This window comes from Aedes aegypti, chromosome 2, assembly GCF_002204515.2.
Source record: "Aedes aegypti strain LVP_AGWG chromosome 2, AaegL5.0 Primary Assembly, whole genome shotgun sequence".
Classification (NCBI taxonomy): domain Eukaryota; kingdom Metazoa; phylum Arthropoda; class Insecta; order Diptera; family Culicidae; genus Aedes; species Aedes aegypti.
In genome coordinates this window covers 55,637,901-55,660,716 of record NC_035108.1, presented here as the reverse complement: position 1 = coordinate 55,660,716, position 22,816 = coordinate 55,637,901, and the positions used below count along the sequence as shown (strand labels likewise).

Genomic DNA, 22,816 nt, shown 5'->3' with positions numbered 1-22,816 from the left:
ACATGCAAAAATGGTCAATCGGCAAAGAAAGCTCTCAGTTAATAACTGTGGAAGTGCTCATAAGAAAAAATAAATAGGGTTTTTTGTATATTCTCAAGACCCCTAATGCTCCTAGAAATAATTTCTGGTTACACCACTGTGTCATATAAAGAAATACAATGAAATACGTTATGAAATTTGTGAATGGGTCCAGTGAAAAAAAAAATCTATACTCCGATTTCAGAATATTGAAACATAGTTAGACTAATATTTTTTAAAGAGTATTGGAAAATGCTTTTTTTTCTATGCTGAACTGGTTTTCTAGATAAATTGCTCAAACATTTTTTTAAATACTATTTTTTATATTTTTTAGTTATAAACATCGATTTGATTGATTAGTCAATGGTTCTATCGTTGAAGCACTAATTTCGTTATTTGAGAAGACGAAAAACTATATTACACTATTTTAATGATTACTAGTCAACTATCCCTTACTCGATTTTCTGTAACTAGATTTTTCCCCTAACTCGATGGATACTTTGATCCCTCTGTATGACGATACCTCTATAACTTGATGCAATCAGTTTCAGTTTCGCATACGAGTTTACCTATCTTTACCCTAGAGGGCAACTTCATCGGTGGCCTAATTTTGGTCCAATTTTTTTTTTATCAAAAATGGATATTAAGGCTGTGAACCGTTTCACCAGTTCGTTAAACTATTAGTTTAAATTTGACATTTCGATAGTTATTTTCCCCTTAAATGGTAATACTGAACATTGCCGTCGACCCGTTTGAGCTTTGACAGTCGAGTAGTTTTTTTCAGAACAAATTTGAAAGATGGTTAGTTATTCACGGGAGCAGAAAATAACTTTCGAATTGTCAAGTTTAACCATGCTCCAGAGCAGGGTTGTTTCTAACCGGAGGGGAAATAACCATCGAGCTGTCAAATTTTGACTAAAAGTTCAACCAACTGGTGGAACGGTTCACAGCCTAAGTACACCAGTAAAAATAGACCAAACTGCACGCGCATACATCGGTTGTTGTATTTTGTCTATCCATTTCGAATGTGATCAACAAAAACAATCAATTAAACCAGCAAAATTCATGAGTTTATTGCCGGAAGCTAGAATTGTCCACCTAACATTGACTGATAGGTGGATGAGCTGCTGCTGCGGAGCAATTTCGGAGCAATTCCCGGTTGAACTTGCGAGGAATTGCTGGATGAAATCCAGGAGAATTTCGGGAAGAAATCCATGTACGAAATCCAGAGGGATTCGAGGAGGAACTCTGAAGGATTTTACTGAGGATCTAGGAAAATTCTGGGAGTAACTCCAGAAGAGTTGCTAGTGGATTAAAGAGTATTTCTGTGGAATTACTGGTGGAACTCTGCAGAATTTCTAGTGGCACTCCAATAAAATTCCTGTAGGAACTATGGAGAAAGTTTGAAGAAATTCTCGGTGGAGCTCCAAAGGAATTTCCAGAGGAAATCTGAAGGAACTCCTGGAGGAACTCCAAAGAAAATCCATGTGGAACTCTGAAGAAATTCTTTGAGGACCTCCAAAAAAATCCTGGGAAACTCCGAAGGATTTGCTGGAGGAACTGCTGAATTATTTTCAGACAAACTCCGGAGAAATTCCTGAAGGAACTATGGAGGACATCCTGGAGAAAATCTGCAGAAATTTCTGGAGGATCTTCAAAAGGAATTCCTGGAGGAACTGTGAGCAATTTCTAGAGGAACTCTTAAGAATTCCTGAAGAAACTCCGAAGCAAATTTTGGAGGGATTCCGATGAAATTCTTGGAGGAATGCCGGGAATAACTCTGAAACAATTCTCGCAGGAACTCTGGAAGAATTCCATGCAGAGCTGTAGAGGATTTCCCAGAGAAAGTCTGGAGGAATTCCTGGGGAAACTCCTAAAAAATTTCTGGAGGAGCTCCGGATGAATTGCTGGAGATATTTGTAAAAAAAAAACTCCGGAATAATTGCTGAAGAAATTGCGCAGAAATTCATGGGGGAAATCCGTAAAAAAAAATCCTGGTGGAATTCCTGAAAGAACTACGGGAAAATTCCAAATGCAAAAAATTCCAAAGCGATTCCTGTTGAAGCTCTGGAGAAACTTCGACGGAAATGCTGGATTAAAACAAGAATAATTGCTGAAATAACTCCTGATGAGTTTCTGGAGCAACTCAGGAGGAAAAACCGATGAAGCTCCGAAAGAATTCCTAGAGGATCTCTGAAGGAATTTCCGGAGGACTTTTGAAGGAACTCTGTATTTTCTCCTAGAGAAACTCCAAAGGAATACTTGGAAGAGCTCTGGAGCAATTGTTGGAGGAACTCCGCATTCGTTTCTAAGAATACTCCAGAGAAGTTTCTGGAAGAACTCCGGGGTTATTGCTTGAGAAATTCGGGAAAAATTCCTGGAGAAAAAATGGAGGATATTTGAAGGAATTCCCGAAGGAGCTCCGGAAGAACTTTTCAGGAATTTCAGGAATCCAGAGCAACCGTTTGAGGAACTTTATGGAAGAACTCTGTAAGAATTCCTGGTGGAAATCCAGAAGAAGTTCCGAGGAATTGCTGGATGAATTCCAGAATAATTGCTGGAGGAAATCGGGAAGAATTTATGGAAAAAATTAAGAAAAATCCTAGTGGAATTCCGGAGGAATTATACGAAGAACTCTGGAGGAATTCCAGGAGTAAGTGTAGAGGAATTCCAGGAGTAACTCTTGGAAAATTTCCTGAGGAACTCTGGAGGATTTCCCGGAGGAAATGTAGAAAATTTTTCGTAGTAACTCGTGAAGATTTCGTAGGGGAAATCTGGAGGAACCCTGTAATAAATCTGAAGAGAAACCCGGTGGAGCTCTCAAAGAATTCCCGGAGGAAATCTGAGGGAAATCACGGAGAAACTCCGAAGAAATTCCAAGAGGAACTCAAGAAATTCTTGGGAATCTTAAAAAAATCCTGCAGGAACTTTGAAGGATTTACCGGAAGAATATTTTTTAGAGAAACTCCGGAGAAATTCCTGATGAAACCATGGAGAGAATCCCGGTGGAATTCTGAATAAAACTCGGAAGGATCTCCAAAGAAATTCCTGGAGGAGCTTCGAGAAATTCCTGGAGGATATCCGAGGCATTGTGTGAAATTCCTGGAGAAATTCCCTGGAGTTAAACACCGGAAGAATTTCTGGACGAAATTGCTAGAGGAATTCTTGGAAAATATATTCGGAAGAATTTCTGAAAAAAATCCTGGAAGGAATTCCTGGATATTTTCTTAATAAGTTTCAAATCTCATCCAACCGATATAAATTCCATAAATTTGAACATTATCATTATGCTGATAGTAAAAATTCAAAAGAAAATCACTCAAAGGGGTTTTTCCTTCTATCATTTTTTTAGTTCAAAATAAATAAATAAATAGTAAAATGTAGGTTGATGACCTTCTTCAGGATGACAAGATTTAAAACTTTTGAAGTTTAAATAGTGTCACTTAGGCGAATGTGTTAATATTTACTATTTTGCATGGTAAAAATACTTTCATAAATGTATTGTCAAAAAATAAATAAAATAAAATGAAAACGCTTCTCCAGTGAAAATAAACTTGAAAGCTTTAGAGGATCCTTGGTTCGAATTTCAACAGGATGACCAGAAGCGAAATTTTTCATGCGAAATACCTGATGCAAGATTTTCAAGACGAGGAAACTGATTGAATAATTTCTAAAATTCCAGGTGAACTGAACAAATTTGCTTCAGGAAGCGTCCAGGTGCAGAACGATATTCTTAAGGTGATTATAGAACGAAGCCACACCTCAAATTTTCAATAGCACAAGACTTGAGAACCTAACAGCGCTCCACGTTGAAAATTTATGCCATTGCTCACCACCAGCAATTTGATTGAATTTCAACGCGAACTGTTGTCAAATTCTCCAGTCTTGTACACTTGAAAATTCAAAATTTGGTCTTGTTTCATAATCACCTTAAGCGAATTTATTAAAATCTTTGAATCTGAGATTTCACTCAAAACAAGATTAACGTTTAGGACCTGAAACACAGACATTCGTGTAAGGGATGGTAAATTATGTCACGTAAAATTGGGACTTTTTCGACAACCTCCCCGCCTCCCTTGTCACACTTTTTGCGTGAACCTCTAAAAAAGTTTCCTCACATAAGTCCTGACCCCTCCAACCAACCCATCCCCTTGGAGCGTGACATTATTTGTGCATGACCCCAAACATATTAGAAAAGAAATTTCATTTAACATAATAATACTTTCACTTTAATTACTATAGACCTATCGATCATAGATATATACATATAAAAAAAAAATCAATATTTACATTTCTTTTTTAGGTTGGCACGAAAAACATGACCGAGCTCTGTGAACTATTCTACTGATTGCTAAGGGAACCTTAACACATCCTTGAGTGCAGACTTGTATTTCATCTGGAAGTGTCCACTGCGGTTCCTCAGATTCATCACCAGAAGCGTCCAAGCCATTATGTTCCATATTTTAAATAATTGTTTACTGCAATAAAAAAGTAATTGATGATTTACATGACTCTGTATTCATATTTTTGTTCGAAACATGTTTTATATTTTTATCAACAAATTCTCCTCAATGGTTGATTAAATTGCTTTTATCTATCACAAAATTATAATACTCAACTCAATCATAGGTAATACTCGATTTTAAATCATAAATATGATTACAGATCGAAAAGAATAAAAAAGCAATTTAATCAGCCATTGAGCAGAATCTGTGATCGCTTTTTCCTCCTAAATCGCTAGGATTACATAGTTTTCATATTACATCGCATCGATTACATAGTTTTGTGTACGTTGAAACTATTACATCGGAAAAATTACATCGGTCGCATTTATTACACCGACAGCCCGCGAGTACGTCGAGCTGTGTAATGTTACACAACCGAGGGAATGACTTGGTTGCAGCAGTTTCGATGTAATATTCAACAACTTTTTTTGCTGTGTAGGTAAGAGCGGAACGTGTGGAATTTCGTCTGCGAAACACGTAGAATTGATAAAGTAAGTTTGTTCTCTTTGCTGACTTGAGACTATTTGAATAAGGTTTCGAGAATTTGTGAACACGAAATTACATCTTTTTGTTCTTAATTTTCCTGGTAAGGGATCGTTCAAATATTACGTAACGCAATAGGGGGAGGGGGGGGAGTCTAACATAGTGTTACGGTCCATACAAAAAGTTAAAAATTTCCATACAAAAGCTGTTACGTGGGGGAGGGAGGGGGTCTAAAATTGGCAAATTTTACGCTACGTAATATTTGAATGAACCCTAACGTAGCAATGTTTAGTCTAGTAGAATGTTTTATGTATTTTGGACAGAGCATTATAATATATAATTTGGCCACATCCATTTGATTTTGCCGTAAATCGTCAAATTATATACGCGTAACGGTCTGTCCAAAATACTTTGATCACCCTATTTATAAGCCAGGAGAAGTGGATGGACTTGTCATTCATTTTCCTGTCTATTTTATACAAAATCTACTTTTTCTCCGCTATAAATTCACTGTAGGTGAACCACTTCCCCTGGCCTGTTAAAAAATTGTGCAATGTCTCTCCCTATCTTGATACCGAGATGTGGAGAGCCGACTGTATCTGTGAAAATCGACTCACTTTTGAAAAGATTTTTACAAGCGTGCTCCCGGTTCTTTTCCCTTGTCAACGACCCAGTGTAGAAACAAAGCATAGTGCGAATGACATTTGCGTCCACATTGCTCTCTCGCATTTTGTTTACGGTCTGGAAATCTCTCTCGCGAGACGAGCCCGACCCGAACGCCGAACCCGTGCCGCGGGTCCAGCGTCGTCACTCCTCTGTCGTCGCACACACTGTATCAGTATAAATAAATTATGACCAAAACTTGCGCAAAGTGAATGCATTCGTTTTTCTTTGGCCAGCATTTACATTTACATATTACGTAAGGGTTTAATCACAAATATCATAACGGGCGATGGTTAATTATTATTAAATTCACGGGAGCATAAAATGACTTTCGAACTGTCATGTTTAACCAGAGCAGGGTTATTTCTAACCGGAGGGGAAATAAATATCGAGCTGTCAAATTTTAACTAAGTTAAACGAAGCGGTGAAACGGTTTACACCCTGAGAATATTGATGCTTGCCACACAATAAACACGATGCAAAAATGGTTAATTTGCAAAGACAGCTCTGAGTTAATAAGTATGAGAGAAGATCCGTTGCATGTGATTTTTTCATGTAATATTGTTCGAATTACTTCAACATATTCAACACGCATTAGGTATATTAATATATAAAGACTCTAAGTAAAATACTTAGTTCACATTAATTTCCAATGTGCCGTGATTTCAATACGCTTTGCAGCGTTGTGCAACGCCGGTTTCTTTCCTTGCGTTCGTTTCTTCCTCAAAACATCGGCTGTCATTTTTCGCGGCTCGGCAGCACTCGCTCGCTCGTTTCGCTTTCGTTTTGGCAGCAGTCAGTCAGTCGTTTTCCAGAAACCGTTGAGAAAAGTGCATTCGGAAGATAGTCGCTGTTTACGCGCGCGTTTCTTCAATCCGCTGGGGTCGTTTTTTTCCCAGTATCCTTTGGAACTTTGAGAAGTTTTTGTGAAGTTATAAGAAAACGTGATTGTTTTGTTCTAATGCTAATTGCTAAACGCAATCGTATTGTGAAAGATCTGTGTTTTCGTGATAAAAGGTGAAGGTATTCTTCGTGAGGAAAAAAACACCATCGAGTACACACGCACCCAATCGCATAGGGGAGTGTAGGTAAATGGAGAAGGAAATGCATCAGTTGTTGCAGTGGTGAAACAGTTTTTTTTTATATTGAGGAGTGATTGTAAAATTTATTCTTTTCGGTTTCGCTTTTTTCGTGGGCTTGATTGGCGGTGGAAAGGCAGGTAGCCACTCGTCATCGAAACGTGCAGTAAAAGGAAGTTCCATCCGGGGGAAAAGCTTCCTCAGCTCGGCCTCAGAGAAGCCCTGAAGAAAGCTGATGATTTGGATGAAGACTTTGCTGGGGGCGTGTGGTAATGAATATTGATTGAATTAATTACAAATTAAATGGAATAAAAGTTTCGGCCGGAGAAGGTGCACTATTGGTGCAGTAAAGGCAAAGGCAATTTTGTGTTACTGGGAGAAAAGAGTGTATGATATTGTGTAACTGGTTGTTAATAGAGTTTTACGGTAGAGTTACTCTTCAGAGTGGGAAGTGACGTGTGACAGTGCCAAGACGAAAAAGGGGACTTGGAATACACGACCGTGGCAGCTGGCAGAAAGGACGAACAATAAACGCGAAAGTGTGTGTGCCTGGTAAGTGTAGTTTTATCGAACAGTAGAAAATATCAACTAGATACTTATTAGTAATGGTCAATTAGATCTTTCTGGATCGTTAGGAAATTTTCTTAAACTTTAAATATTGTAAAGCATTTGGATTGCTAAACGTCTTTTAATCGTTATTAATATTTCATATTATAGCTTTGAACCATCATACTTAGAGTCGATTAATTAATTAGATTTGTAAGATTATCTTTATTTCAGTGGCTTTTCGTCTTCGGCGAGTCGGTGTTTTCAGCGGATTCGTTCTTTGTAAATCAAAGAATTATAAATGGTTTGGATATACCAATATGATTCTATGCAATCTCGCACTTTCATAGGCACATTTACACTTATTAATTTCGCAGTGCAGTGGTGAAAGAAATACACAATATTTGAAAACTCTGATCGCTAGTACCACTTCAACTTTACTAAACATAGATCTATCATCGGTTTGGAACTTATAATGTAATAGTAAATTGATTGTTTATCAATATTTTTACTGTTGAAACAGTTAATTGAGTATTGGTTCAATATAATGTGTATACAATCTTATTTATCTCATTCAGTTTGTCTCAAATTCGTTGAAAATCAATGGATCTCCAAAAATCTGGGACAGAATTCTCACAGATTGATGTAAAGAATTTTTAAAGATTTTATACTGGATTCAATGAGATCCAGGGTAAATTTCTTACAAAAATCAGGTGGTTCACATAACTCTAGGTTGGGTTTTTGAGCAGGAATTCTGTCAGCATTCTCACATCATTTCAGTAAAGAACTACAAACTTAATCTTGGGTGACATTCTGATGGAATCTTAGCTACATTTCTACTAGAACTCTGTGCACAATTCTCTCAAAACCTTGGATAGAATTCTTACAGAACTTGGGACATGGTTCACCCAAAATCTTCGACAGGAATGTCAAATAACACTAGATAAATCAAGCATGATTTTTCAAATAGGCGTAACTAACATTCGGAAGGATTCGAGAAAAATGCAATGCAATATATTGTTAAGCATTTTAAATCCTATTTAAAATGTTTTGCATTTTTTCTATTACTGTATCTACTATAAGTTGAAAAAAAGAACACTGTTTCTAACCACTATTAAACAATTCGGATTTGTTTTGAATTAGATTGAAAAACTGGTAAAATTATCGAATAAACCCTTTTGCTTTGTGCTGCTCACATACACCTTGATGGTTCGTCGATATCATACCTTGATTGATACATACACCTTGCTTGATGCGTCGATTTGACAGTTTGTTTTTCACATGCGTCACGTCATATACACCAGTATTGTTTTGTAGTTGCACATACACCGGTTTGCAAATTCCCATAAAACTTAATAAAGTTAGTTTTTACGTTCAACTATACAACGAATATTGGTTTCCGAATGTTTCCAATTTCATCTTAACTAACAGGAGCACCTGACGGAGCCGTGAATAAGAAAAGTAGATGGAGAACAGTTATTGTGAGAAATTTGGTAAGAAATATTGTCTAGAACCGAATATTGATGGTGTTCCACATCAGTTTGCCGACGCGTCAGCTAGCTGCAGCTGTGGAAATCCGAATTTCTCGATTTCCAACATGTTTAGTGATTCCCAAACAGTATGACGTATCTGCTGATTAAAATTTTATGTATTGATTTTGCATATAGGTCGCTTTACTATGAGCATATGTACGGTGTATGTACTAGAATGAAAAGTATTGACAGTTGAGTCGCTCTAGAAACGTAGGGTGTATGTAGCCAAATTAAAACACTGAGTAAAGTGCACATAGGGCAGAATTGAAATTTATTTCAAAAAAGCGAAAAATGGTTTTAGGAATACTTTTGTAGGCTCAATATGTAGATTACGCGTTTGTCAAGCCCATGCAAAGCAAATCTCGATTTGTTTATTTTTGCAGATACGTCGGATTGAAGAATTATGCTTGAAATGTCTGATAAAATCAGGGCAGGCAAACGTCAGCTTCGTCACAGTGCGATGACGAAATAAAAAAAGACATCGTCAGCCAGTATAATAACTCTTGCAGGTCGTCGTCTCGTCATCGACGAAAGAATGCACGTCGAACTTCAATCCAAAATCATCAACGAACAAGTTTGTCTTCATTCCGTTCGCTCCCCTCTCTCAAACGAAGGAGGCGTTTATTGTACATTCGCTTGCTATGCACAAAACGGCGAATGCCATCCCAGAATTGCTTGTATTGGCGATCCAATCCGTACTCCTCAAGTTTCAACAATAGCTCTGTTGGTAAGCGCGTGACGTTGACGATGCAGAGATCGTTTGTTCAATTCTGGACACGTTTTGTTTTTTTGTTTTTATTTTTTTTTTTCAAAAAAGGCTCATAATCTATCGACGCCTCACTTCATATTTTTAGTCGTCTCAGAGCTCCCGAATGAAGATTCGACTATAACGAAGGAGGCTTATTTTTTCGTCATGACGCCGAGCCTTTGTGGTGGACCACTGCAGCAAATCGTCATCCAACGATGGTTGAGTGACGATGACGATTCTTTTTTTAGTTTCGTCGACGACTTTTTCCATTTGACGGTGACGATTGTCTACCCTGGATAAAATACTGTACAGATTTCTGGTAGAGCAGTACATAATACCGTAAGGACGCCATTTACCGTTTATGACGTCATTTTTCTAAAACTGAACGATATTTTGCAACAGAAATTGACAAAAAATAAAAACGCGGAATTCACCTAAATAAAGATTAAAGGTATCGACCGTGATTGTTTTATATTACCTACCTACATTTCGACTCAGCACTATTTTTCGATCCATCCATACGATGTTCGTTTACTTTGTACGAAAGTCCGAAAATAGCACAGATTTCTTGTATGTAGAAAATTAGTGCTTATCTGGTTGTATTCCAAATTTAAAAGAGATGTCCTAAATTGTCCGAAATTTTCGATAAAACTCTAGGAAAATTGATGAAAGAATCACTGGATGAAATTCTCTAAAGCTTAGAGATTTCTTGTATTTTTTTTTCTTCAGACAATCTTAGTAGTATCTCTGGAGTAATTCTTATTGCTGTTCGTGCTATTTTGAACGAAATTCTTGATGGGATTTTTCTAACTCCATAAAAAAATCACTAACAGAACTCCTGAATAAATCTCTGGAGCACTACCGAAGAAAACTTTAGGCGAATATGGAAAAGCAGTAGAACTACAAGAATTCTGTGCCAATTTAAGGATTTTCAAACAAAGTTCAAACAAAGGCCAAAATCGTATGGATAGGTCAAAATCTAGTGCTGAGTCTATAATCACGAATAAAATTCGGATTCTTTGAGGAGTTGATTAATTCGCCAGTTGTTGCACGGCTCAAATGCTCGCTAATTGTTGAACACTTCATAAGGAATACACGCATTGTTCAACAAAAGGCGTTCAACATCAGGCCCTTATTACGAAAAATCTCATCTCTTGATTTCAGTTTGTTTTGTTTTGGTTTCCTTAGGTCTAATTCAGTCTCTTTTTCATTCCTATTTAGTCTTTTGTTAGGCATGAGTTTTCTATAGATCCTATTTTTAGGAGACTGTCGCTACTATCCCTGGAGTGAGAATGTTCTAATTCAAAGGTTCAATGTGCTATTGAATAAATTAAAAAACATTCAAATGCAGGTAAGGTAGAAACACCGGTTTTGGCCAGTCTATGAAACAATGTCTTTAAAATATATGGGTAGCCTCCAAATACGTGAAATGCAAGCTTTCAATGCGTATTATGTATGAAAAATATCAGAGTCTAGTACACGCGAAATACGCGTATCTGTCAAAGGATACAAACTCTAGTGGAATTAAATGGTATAGTACTAAATTCGGTTTTTTAATCTACTTATCAGAACTTAGCTGAAACCATTTTTTCACTACGAAAATTTCGATGGTCAACATAGGCCACCAGAACCAGTTTCGGCCATAGATTCAGTTTCGGTTCCTCAATTGGCCAACCCATTGATTTCTTATGAGAGTGGCCAAATAAGGAGTACCCTGGCCGAATCAGGTGTAAGAGAGTTAAAATTATAAGGAACACGATATTTTTTTGCTTCTATTTAAGACCAATTCGGACGAGTAAATGAACGTAGTTCTATCATATGAATGTGATCTACTGAACCCAAATGTTTCATACTGATTGGCTATGTAAAACGTTGTAACTATGGCAACAATTGTTACGTATATGCTCTTGTAACCTAGCAAAACAAAAATATAATGATTAAATTTGAAAAAAAGTTAAATTTCTGGTTTATGTTTTCTTTAGTGGAAATATTTTACTAATAAAATGTAATTCAAATGAAATTTCTTTCAAAATGAAAATTGAAGTGACCTGAAAGAGATTTTCATTATACTTTTTAAAATTTATGGAATGGAATATTAGAGTATGAGTAGGAAAAAATTAAACTTGACCACCTCACTTCACTTTTGCAAAAAAAAAAAATGTAAATTTTGTAAATCGAGCAGATTTAAGTGACTCGTCTGTAATCACTGTCGATCAAAGTAAGCATGCATATTTCAGATGTCATCCGTCGACTGCCATAGTAATTCAGTCACTTAGAGTGAGGACTGTCGAAAAACTCGAGTGACAGAGCCGTGTCGAGCAAATGTTTTGGTCGACAGTGACTCCAGTCGAGTCATTTTGATTGACTCGACTTATAAAATAGGGCCCTAAAAATTACTAGTAAGGCGAGCAAATACCTTTAAACTCTAATATGTTGCTTATCTTGACAAATAGGCACTTCGTCTACGACGTACAGACTTCTTCAGTGTCTAGTGCGCGACTACTGTGCCAAGTGCTCGACTTTTTTTTTCTTAAGAATTTCATTGCAGGTTAAGGTACAGGAGGCTAAGTAGCCCGTCATTCGTTTTGGCAACAATGATGACTTTTCAGCATGCATTTCAAAGTGATAAAACTCAGTCTTGATAGTTTATATTGACTTGAAAAAGAATCACTGTACGCGCTAACATGCATAAAGTATGCTGATACTTTTTCAGCTATGTTAGTGCAAAACCAACTGATTTTCTTTGATTCGAAATCGTGAGATGAATTAGCAACAATCATTAACGAAGCGTACAAATTTCAATGACGGCCTACTTCGCCTTAAGGCGAGGGTTGCTTAATTCCCTTGAGTATTGAGTCGCGAACGGTTGTATGATTATTTTAAGAGACATTGACGTAAATATTACTCTGAGTGAGATACTTAAAAAAATAACATTCGTATGGTATCGACAAACGGTTCCGGGTCATTTTGGCCGAATGTCATTTGGCCGAATGCCGTTTGGCCGAAATAGAAAACAATAGTGACCTACAATAAGCATGCATTTTTAATGAATTTCGAAGCTGAATCTCGAAGAACTTATTCAGCTTATTCTTAAAGAAGGCCAAATCGTCATTGTTATACAAATATTTAGCTCTTTACTGTTCGTTCAAGAAACAGTAAGTGTTGAAAGAAGAACATCCTAAATGTAAGGAATTATTCACTTCTCTGCTAGCGGTAATAACTGCCAGCAAAGGATTTCACATTGTGACTGTAGTCAGCCTTTGACAGTAACTAGACCGGTTTGCTTCGATCCTTCGAATCGTACTAAGTAAATTGTTTCGTAGTTCTAGCAATCACACATTTTGACAGTGAGCTTCTTTGGCGTAATTGTCCACCGAGTCAATCAGTTTACTGCAAGCAACGGAGCAGAGTTCTGTTCACACGTTACAATCTTAATAATTGGAGAATTACATCCCACCTCACCTAAGCTAACCCTTGTACTAAACAAAATGTTTTGAAAAAGACTTATTAATAAGGCATTACCGGGTACCCCCGTTGGTTTGACCACGTTTAATCTGAATACTTTTTGATCTGTACTCCGCTAATTTGCACATCGTTCAGTTTAAAAATGGTTCAAACGTCATTTAGCTCATGGAACAGAATAAAGTGAAATGGAACGCTGTGGAACGGAACGTAGAATCCAAACAAACCAGCGAAAAAGGTAACCAAAAACACGTTTCTAGGGTGACTAGATGGTCAGATTAAAAATGAACCCCGATGGTTTGCATGAGGTACCGCTCAAATTAGCGGGGGTGCACACGGTATAAGCCTTAATTCAAACTCTACGTTTAAAAGGATAGCCTATGATCAAAAGAAGAAAAATCACCAATGAAAAATTAATCTAGTATAATGCATTATCGTTATATTAGTATAACTACAAAGAACTATCGATGATTTAAAGAAGATAAAATCCCGATGAAAGTAAAAACTAAATTATAGCCTATAGTAATTAAACCAGTATAACTCGAAAGAATAGCCTATGTTCAAAAGAAGGAATAACTTCTGATGAAATCATTAAAAAATCTTGGAACCAAAGAACACCGTTGGTAACCCAGAAACGGAACAAGCATCAGCTAAGAGTCTTGACGCGATGTGTGAAGTTCACAACTTCGTCCTGAATTACCGAGTTGATTTTATTGTTCTCTCGAAGCACTTATATGACGACAAACATGACGCCATATCACATCATAAAAGTCAATAGTTTAATTAGCTGAAAAATTATTGGGCCACACCTATGAATCAGCATTGTATCAAACTTTTTTTTGTTCGTAATTCGACCAAACGACCCATTCGGCCAAATGGCCGGACACCTGGACAACATACTTAGCTAAATTCATACTTACAATTATTGTGTCTTGTTTTCTCCATTGTCATGTTTGTCAAAAATATAAGTCATTATCCTATAATACCTGTTGTTTCATACAATATTGTGAGGGATTAATTACAAAACTTGCCAAAACACTAAAAGTCATGAAAAATTACACTGAATTAAGTGATTTTATTTATTTTTTCTTCCGGATTTTCGCCAAATTTCAGGAGCGGGGTAACAAAAAGCCTTATATTTTGAAACTATAATGAAATTAATCACTACCAGCAGCTTCATTTTTTACCGCTAAAAGATATTCAAATCGCGATACCGTAATCCGGGGTAACATTGATCATTTTTTTTTAATATTTCTTAAATATTTGGTTCGAAAATGCAAGAGTTGCAAATTTTATATTTTTAAAACAAGTACTGCCACCCATAGCTCGTGACTATATACTTTATTTTGTTTTTTGAAAGGTTTAAGCATGTTAAAAAAAATGTGTTAAGTGATTTTTTGATTTAGTTGATATGGGGTAACATTGATCACCTATGTAAACAACGTTCGGCAATAATGAAAATGTTGTTACCTATTAAAATCATGGCCCCTGAAGCCGAATATGAAGGCCAAATGCTTACAAGTCATTTACTTTTTGAGTTATTTTAAAATTAAAAACATCTCGAACCACGGAATACGCCTAAAGGTAGGCAATTTCCTAAGGGAAAGTTACATTCTTAACAGTATTTCGGTAATGTTGTCTAATTGAACATACTTATGAAAGTTTTAACACCGGAATCGTTTTCGGCGATGCCGTTTTTAGTAAGAACCGCATTTTCCTTGCTCAAATCATTTACAGAACTTGTGTGAGACATGAATGTTTGGTAGTGTCATCCTTAACCAATGAAATCATTGTTTCGAAAAGTTGCCAAATTTACGCATAAGGTAAACGCAATTTTCGCAAAAATCTTCACTTTTATCAGCTGATGAATATAAGAAATAGAAGCACCATTCATGATTTGGAAATGTTCTATCAATAAATGATAATGCGAACTTTTTATGAGATGGGTCATTCCGATCAATGTTACCCCGCTGATCAATGATACCCCGGATTACGGTAACCTTTTTGTTTCTCGATATTTTTGAACCATTTTTTCACAAGCTCTCAAAAAACTATTCTAGGTTCAGAATATGTGTCGATATACAGTGAAACCTCCATGAGTCGATATTGAAGGGACCATCGACTCATGGAAATATCGAGTCATGGAACAGCAATTCTTTGGAAAGCTGCTTCTAGGGACCATCATAGTAACCATGAAATTATGTTTTTAGTATGGTTCCATGAGTCGATATCGAGTCATGGAACATCGACTCATGGAGGTATCACTGTATTGATAATTGGTCATCTGGATCCGCAGATATTCAAAAAATTCCTTGGGGGACCGACGGGCATTATGGCTACGTAAATATCTTAGGCTACAGAATTTTTAATCGTATTCAAATATTCACTACTCGGAATGATACATTAATGCGATTATGTTGTAAAATTAAGCAATTTGGTGCAACCGGCTTTGAGTAATGTGCATTTATGTTTCTGGTACCACACTGGACAAATAAAGAGCTTGAAAACTATAAAAAACCTCATTTGTAATTTTCAGATTTCTCTAAGAATACTGAACCGATTTTGGGACGGGGTTGTTGGTCTAATGGCTACCGCTTCTGCTTCATAAGCAGAAGGTCATGGGTTCAATCCCAGGCCCGTCCCTTTCTTCGTACTTTGTAGTTGTATCTTTAACTTGCTTCTATCTACCACTCTTAATGTATCACAGTTGATGTATCTATCACAGTTCATAGCATTTGCTAGAACCTGAGACGGACAGAAATAAACCGTTTCCCTACGCTTCCATTCGTTCATCATTATAGCACGCCTTCCAGGCAGTCTGCTAACCAAACCAACAAGACTCTTTGCAATAAAAATTACCCCATTCTTTCACCCTTCCCGCATGAAATGGCGTTGACGCAGCGGTATATACGGTCAACCGTGGGAGCCAGTTGAATGCATTATCAATTCCTTCCCCTTCCCCTCATTGGTCATAAGTGCAATAAAATTGTGTCATACTTAGAAAAATGTGCTCTTTCGATCAAGCTACAAAAAAACTGTGATTTTTGTCAACCCAATTGTCAAAAATGACGAATGTGATACATATGCAGTTGTGGGCAGTAGATTGGTTTACATACACATAGAACGTATTTTATTTCTAGCCATTTTTATGACCAACACTTGTAGTTTTGAAGTCACTTTTTGGTCACTATTTGGCCACTATTTTGATCATTTTGGTCACTAAAGTCACTATTATGTTGCTGTCTAACTGCTACCAGCCCTGCTAATCTACAGTCTTTTTTCAGTTTACATTCTTTACATGTATTTGAAAATTTTAATATCCTGGAATGTTTTGGACATTCTGTAATGACCCTGTAAATGTCTAGAGAGAGGTAAAAGCAGAAGTTACGATATTTTAGGATAGAATGTTTATAGGTAACATGGGAGGCCATACTAATTTCGACATTGAGTGGACCGATGGAGCTGTAGATTTAACGTGCTTTGCGCTATACATGTGAAAAAGATTACTGCAATTACTTCCGCTCTATGTTGTCCAATGACGACTTGCTCATTTATTTGTAATGAGAATAACTGGTTAACTCACATTTTAAATTTGAGGGCATTTCCAATAGTCAATGACTCAATCCGGAGCATCGTATTCTGCCAGAAGCATGTTTTCAATTTCGCTATGAGTTTCCCCGAAAACGGCATACTCCTCGTTGAAATATCCCAAGAATTCATCATCATGGGCCAGGATCCAATATTCTCGAACCATGTTATAAGCCCGAAGCGTTCTACTCATGACCCATCGGCTGAAGTACAAGTCGTAAACCGATGCACCTATCAACGCCAGCGGAAGAACCAAACTTGGCTGATCTTCTTGAATCATGGTGACAAGCCTTGCATTCTGCAGCGCTGATATTCCGAACAGGACCAAAAGATTCAGGAAATCTCTCAACAGCACCCAAAAGTACTTCCTCCGGAAGAAGTTCGCAACGATCGCCCAATTGCTCCTGCAAGAAATAAGATATTGTCAATCGAATCCACCCGTCCGTTCCCCGTCATAAGTACAGCTTAACCAACAGCTTTCGCTCGAACGTCCACCGGAACTTGGAATGGCAAATCTCGCACGTCTGGCTGCGCTTGTAGATGGTCCACATCCGGAGGCAGCGTTCGTGGATTTGGGCCATCGTTCCCTTGCAGTCGCACACGTTCTCGATGAGCTCTTCGTCGCTCAGACGGCAGATCCGACAGAATCTACGCTCGTTGAACTCCTCGATGTCATCGCTATCGGCGCTTTCCGAACAGTTACTGCCCTCCGAGGACGGGTTTTGGCTGCGCTGGATTGGGCTTGGAAGTTGTTCAATGTGTACTGCAACGAAGATTGTAGGATTACTTACCGCCAGTTGCGTCAGTTGACTGGATCGGCGTCTTTGGTCATGGACGGACCAAAACAGACGTACGGCTTGTATGCCAGAAAGTAGTCCACCCTCATGTTGATTGGTCATGTTTAACAATTTTCAGATTTTCGATATTTTAAATTTTAATTTGTAATTCCACTGGAAATTTTGATTTTGTTTGGTCCAAAAGGTTAAAAACTATCACTGCCTGTCAACTGACAAAAGCTAGCCAGCCTACTTTTTCCAAGGCCTCAGTTTTTTTTGGACAGCTTGAGCGCTGTATTCAAGGTATTTTTACGGGTCTTATATTCGGCCATTTCGCCGAAGTTGTATTTTTCTAGGAATGCATTCAAAATACCCTACGTCGGAAGTACGGCGCATTCGAGCGCATCCAGATGCGGATCGAATGCACTACTTCCGAAATTAGATATCTCGCACAGGTTCCGAGACAAATCCAACTTCGGTGAGGAACTATTTCAAACTTTTTACCGCGCCGACAATAGATACTATGGACCGATGCACGAGTTCACTAATTTGACGTTTGAGCGGTGCCGAATTCACTCGTTGCCATGGTTACGTAAATAACACGGCACCGGTCAAACGTCAAATAGTGAACTCGTGCATCGGTCCATACGGTCTTCAGCAAAGTTGTACTTGATGAATGTATGGAGCCGGATCCTATTCTTGGCACTTTTGATTCACTTCTGCAGTGGAATTTTTTGAAAGCTACTGAGCTTATATTTGGCCGTATTTGGCGTCGTATTGAAGTGCTTCTTGTTGCAAAATTTCAGACAGTTCGGCCAAGAAAAACTCTTATGCTAAAGTTAATCATGGAAGTGCCCAAGTAGCTCTGTACCCTATCTAACAGTGTCAGCGTAGCTCCAACCGTCAAGAGCACAATGGGCAAACTTTATGAACAATTGAGCAAAAACGATGTTTTGAACCACCCTGGTATGAATATCTGCGAAGTCCAATCATACCTTAGTTCAGATACTTAGAAAGATTTGGAAACTATTTTAAATTGACGCTTATATTAAGCTGTTCGGTAATCCAATCCGCATGGTTATTAAATTAATTAACTCATTACGCGTGGTAAAAATGGACAAATTATGGGTGAAATTATGAAAAAAAAATCACGTGCTCGGCTGGGATTTGAACCCAGGACTCTTGTGTGCTAGACGAGCGCTTTACCAACTAAGCTACCGAGCCACTTGGTGACCCAATAACTGAGTTGGTTACAAGTTTAGAATTCAAATCCCTACAGACCACGCGGACCCCTTTCATAACCCATATCCATCCATCTCATGTTAACTACACACGCGAGAAGAGCGAGTGCGATTTATTTAGTGTTGAAACTGTTTGCCTATCGTACCTACATCGCTTCCACAACAACTAGCCTTCCCACATCTTTACTCTTCCACAATACAGTTGAAGGCATAGAGACTTATATCTCGCACCCCTTAGTAAACATAATCGATTTATTTTCTGAGGAACCAAATCGGTACTACTGAAAAGGGGCTTTGTACTAGCAGCAATACCGAATCAAGCTAGAAATTTTTTTTAGTAATTCACGTGAGTCCAGTTAGCCGTAGCGGTAAACGTGCAGCTATTCAGCAAGACCAAGCTGAGGGTCGTGGGTTCGAATCCCACCGGTCGAGGATCTTTTCGGGTTGGAAATTTTCTCGACTTCCCAGGGCATAGAGTATCTTCGTACCTGCCACACGATATACGCATGCAAAAATGGTCATTGGCATAGTAAGCTCTCAGTTAATAACTGGGAAGGTGCTCATAAGAACACTAAGCTGAGAAGCAGGCTCTGTCCCAGTGGGGACGTAACGCCAGAAAAGAAGAAGACGTGAGTCCTTGAATTACCAGTACTCAACAGTTCTTGTTGGGTTAATACTCATGATTGTTATCCTGGCTTCAAGTGTAGTCTGAGGGCTGAGTCTTTAACCATCTGCTAGGTAAAATAGATTCAATTTCAGAAACTGTTGTCAGTAACAAGGACTTTGTGCCGCGAATCCTTGAATTACCAGAACAGGGATTGAAGCAAGTCTATTTATAGTTACTTGTTCACTTTTTCAATTCAAGTCTTTAAAAAGTCTATATTTCTCATGGAAGATCTCTACAGTCTTTTTTTCAACCAAAATGATCTTTAAAGGCTCTATTTCCGTAATTCTCCCTGCAGTAAATCCTGAGCCAAATTTCCAAAGACTCAACCACAAAAAGTTTCTTACGTGATTATTCTCCACGAATTTCTTCTCAGAAGAAGCTTCGGGAATTCTTTAGGGACTTCCTCAGGTAACCCTCACGAAATATCTCACAAATTCGCAAGGATTTCGTCCAGAATTTCCTCCAGAGATATGTTGTAATACAAGGATGTTGTAATTTCTCCAAAATTGCATCCTGGAAATTCATTGCAACTACTTGCAATAATTTCCACAGTGATAACTTTGGACATTTTCCCAGACCGACACGTATGCCATGACAAAATGGTAAAGTGTCTTCAATAAAATATAATAATAATAATAATTTTTCCAGAACCCAATGTTCTCGTTTTTATCTAGTGATTTTTCTATCGATTTCTTCAGTAATTACTCTAGCAAATCCTCCAAAGATTTCTACAGGAGTTCTACCAAGAATATCCTCAAAGGTTTATATCCAAGATTTTGGATTCGGTGAGGGATGTTTTTAGCAAAACCTATGAAAAACCTACGGCGACCCTTAGTCGCTACCAGCCTTAGATTGGTTATTTTTTTCAATAATTACATTTTGTCTACAGAATCCACCTGGAGTTCTTCCAGGCAATGTCAGAATTGCAAGCTTTGATTAGAAGTTTTATCAGAGATAACTTCTATAGAATTTACTGAGGATTTCCTTAAAACAGTTCCCGGATTCCTTCGGGAATTTCTCTAGTGATATCTGAACAATTTCTCTGGCGATTTGCTGAAAACAGGAGTATCGGTAGTAATTTCTTGGAAAAAAATTGTTGATTTCTTTAAAAATGGATTTCAAGTAAAATCGGTGCGAAAAATAATAAATGAATTCCTGAACAATTAAGGATTAATTTGGAAAATTTCTGAAAGAGTTGTTAGAGGATTTCCTGGAGAAACTATTTATATAAAGTGTAGTGTAATTTCTGGGATTATCCTTCGGAAGATTCCAATTTGAATTCTTTAAGATAGCTTGAATAATAATCTGTCTGTGTTAGAAACACTCAATGAACTCCTAGAGAATATTCGAAATAATACTTGAACAATAGACCGGAGTTGTTTTCTGCTAAATTCCAAAAAAAATGATCATTGACAATTATGTAAAGCAATTACGTACAAAAATAATTATCATAATGTTCATGGAGAATTCCTTGAAAGAATCCTTTGAGAAATGTCTGTTCAGATTATATAAGGAATCTTTATAAGAACTCTTATCGCTTGGTAGCTATTTGGTCTTTAATCGCTACCAACCCTGAAAACTTTGCATAGAATTTGTTTCTGAATTCTCAAGCGGCCAATGCCTGTGATAGGTAACATTCATAACATAAAACCAAGACCATTGAGATAGGCTGAGCATCACTGAATCATCAATGACTACTTAACTCAGGGGTATGCCTTAAAAATAAGAACTTAAAAGACTTCATTCCTGAAAAAAAAAACATAAGAACCAGGAACCAAAATGTTCCGTAAAGATTTTCAAGAGATTCTGGCTAGACATTACTCTAAAGATATTTCTAAGATTGTTTAAATTATTTTCAATTATGTTTTCTAGCCAGCAAATTAGCTCAGGAGTTCACTTAATAATTTTCATACGAGTATTCTAAGGAATTCCTCCAATAAAGGTTCAAGGTTGCTTAAATTTCTTAACCTATAATTTTCCCCATAAATTATTCTAGAGATTGTACCAGAAAAATCTTCAGGAATTCCTCCAAAGATTTTTAATAAAATTTCTCTGTTGTCGATTTCGCCAACGTTTCGTCCAAAATTTCCATTTACGACATCTTCAAGAATTCAAAATGTATTTATCAAAAAGATGCCTCCTTTGATTTCTTAGAATTTTCTTCTAAATTGTCGGTCAAGATTTCTACCCCTCCCCTAGGACGTGTAATCTTGCCGCGATGGGTGGGCTTACCCCATTAGCACTTATATGGGAACCAAAGACATGTCCAGTCGTGGTGGTATCACATCAGGAAATATTTGTTTAATGCCGCGTCATCAACCATCTGGCATAGATGCATCAATCTTACGGATGTGATCCAACGGTTATCCTGTTACCAGGCATCGGGGTAACGGGAGCCGTAGCCACGCTTTGATGCAGATAGGTTAGATTTTGTTTGGATGGTTATTATATTGACTAATGAGGAGAATGACTAAGGATCCATCGAGTAGAATGTGACACAAATGTTAATTTGTCATGCTTCTCTCATTAGAATCATAATAAAAAACCACATTTATTATGTTGGTATCATAAAACTACAACAACTTCATTCTCGCAAAATTATAATAAATAGATAGGGCTTAGGCGCGATGAAGCTTTATTTTGTCACCGAAAAGTGGATCCGGACAATAAAAATGACTTTCTATTTATTTATTATTTCCATTTATTATTTCTAGTATAGTTTTTAACACATAGAGGTGTATTTGCGACGATTCTAAATGAAAACAGACGAGACCAGATTTGAATATGAATAGATGTATAAAACAAACTGATCAAAATCATTATTGACCAACATGACAAAAGTAGTAAACTTAAAATATTCAACTTGTTCAAGTACTAATAAACATGATAAAAAGGACCTTTAGCAATACTGACCAACGGGACTAAGGAAAAACTAGATCAACAGTCAACACATAAAGTTTCCGATGTCGTTGACTATAATCAGCGATTTAGTCAAATGTAATTTAATGAAAACTCACTAAATCCTGTTTATTCCTAATACTAATAACTTTCTTTCTTTCTTTCTTTTCATGTATAACAACTAACAACAACACCATCACGAGGGTGCAAGTCGTCTGTCGTATGTATCAAACGTCGTGTTAGGAGCCGAAGCACATAGATCTGCACGGACACGGATCGAATTACCATCAAACTGAGGTAAAAACGATCCATATGCGTTGGTGGGTATACTAAGAAAGGGGTAAGTAATATTTTTAGTTCTTAGCGAACACATATTGTATATCATTTCAGCCCCCCTATATATTCATAATACCGTACCAATAACTTTGTCTATCCAAACTGTAAACTAACTTGAGACATTATTCAATTGAATTCTCATTTTGAGAAGCCTCAGAACAATAACAATAAGATGAACATAAAGCACATCGATGACCACACCAAACACATTTACAGTACATTTAGATTTGATACTTCTCCTCATATTAATTATCTACAACTTGGATTCGGTACT

At 37.3% G+C, this 22,816-nt stretch overlaps 2 protein-coding genes and 1 non-coding gene across 6 annotated transcripts in view; 1 reads left to right on the top strand and 2 right to left on the bottom strand.

The window, feature by feature from the left end:
* Window positions 1–6,462: 6,462 nt before the first annotated feature.
* Window positions 6,463–22,816, top strand: part of LOC5566279 — a 223,639-nt gene continuing 207,285 nt past the window's right edge. Inside the window, exons 1-2 of one of the 3 annotated variants that reach the window (XM_021840864.1) lie at window positions 6,463–6,686; window positions 7,064–7,300. The gene's annotated coding sequence lies outside the window, so the exon portion shown is untranslated. Of the gene's footprint in view, window positions 6,758–6,884; window positions 7,301–22,816 lie in introns of all 3 variants that reach the window. The other 2 variants (XM_021840863.1, XM_021840862.1) reach the window with 2 other exon arrangements.
* Window positions 16,553–17,710, bottom strand: LOC5566290. Of its 2 annotated transcripts, none has more exons than XM_021840866.1 (3): window positions 17,416–17,710; window positions 17,099–17,355; window positions 16,553–17,028 (listed from the first exon to the last, which is right to left on the bottom strand). In XM_021840866.1, the coding sequence occupies exons 1-3, from the start codon at window positions 17,521–17,523 to the stop codon at window positions 16,656–16,658; spliced, it is 738 nt and encodes a 245-aa protein (XP_021696558.1). In that variant the 5' UTR covers window positions 17,524–17,710; the 3' UTR covers window positions 16,553–16,655. The 2 variants fall into 2 exon arrangements, with proteins under 2 accessions (XP_021696558.1, XP_021696557.1); XM_021840865.1 differs by having other exon boundaries at window positions 17,087–17,355; window positions 17,416–17,705.
* Trnaa-agc lies at window positions 18,553–18,624 on the bottom strand. Its single transcript has one exon. It is a non-coding gene; the product is annotated as a tRNA-Ala (tRNA).

What these genes read in the sequence shown, in the direction of transcription:
- LOC5566290 (XM_021840865.1), bottom strand. Translation starts at nt 17,523, where the DNA reads ATGACCAATCAACATGAGGGTGGACTACTTTCTGGCATACAAGCCGTA. An exon ending in GTCAACTGACGCAACTGGCG is followed by an intron (nt 17,356 to 17,415) that starts GTAAGTAATCCT and finishes AGCCCAATCCAG; the next exon opens with CGCAGCCAAAACCCGTCCTC. An exon ending in CGAAAGCTGTTGGTTAAGCT is followed by an intron (nt 17,029 to 17,086) that starts GTACTTATGACG and finishes TATTTCTTGCAG; the next exon opens with GAGCAATTGGGCGATCGTTG.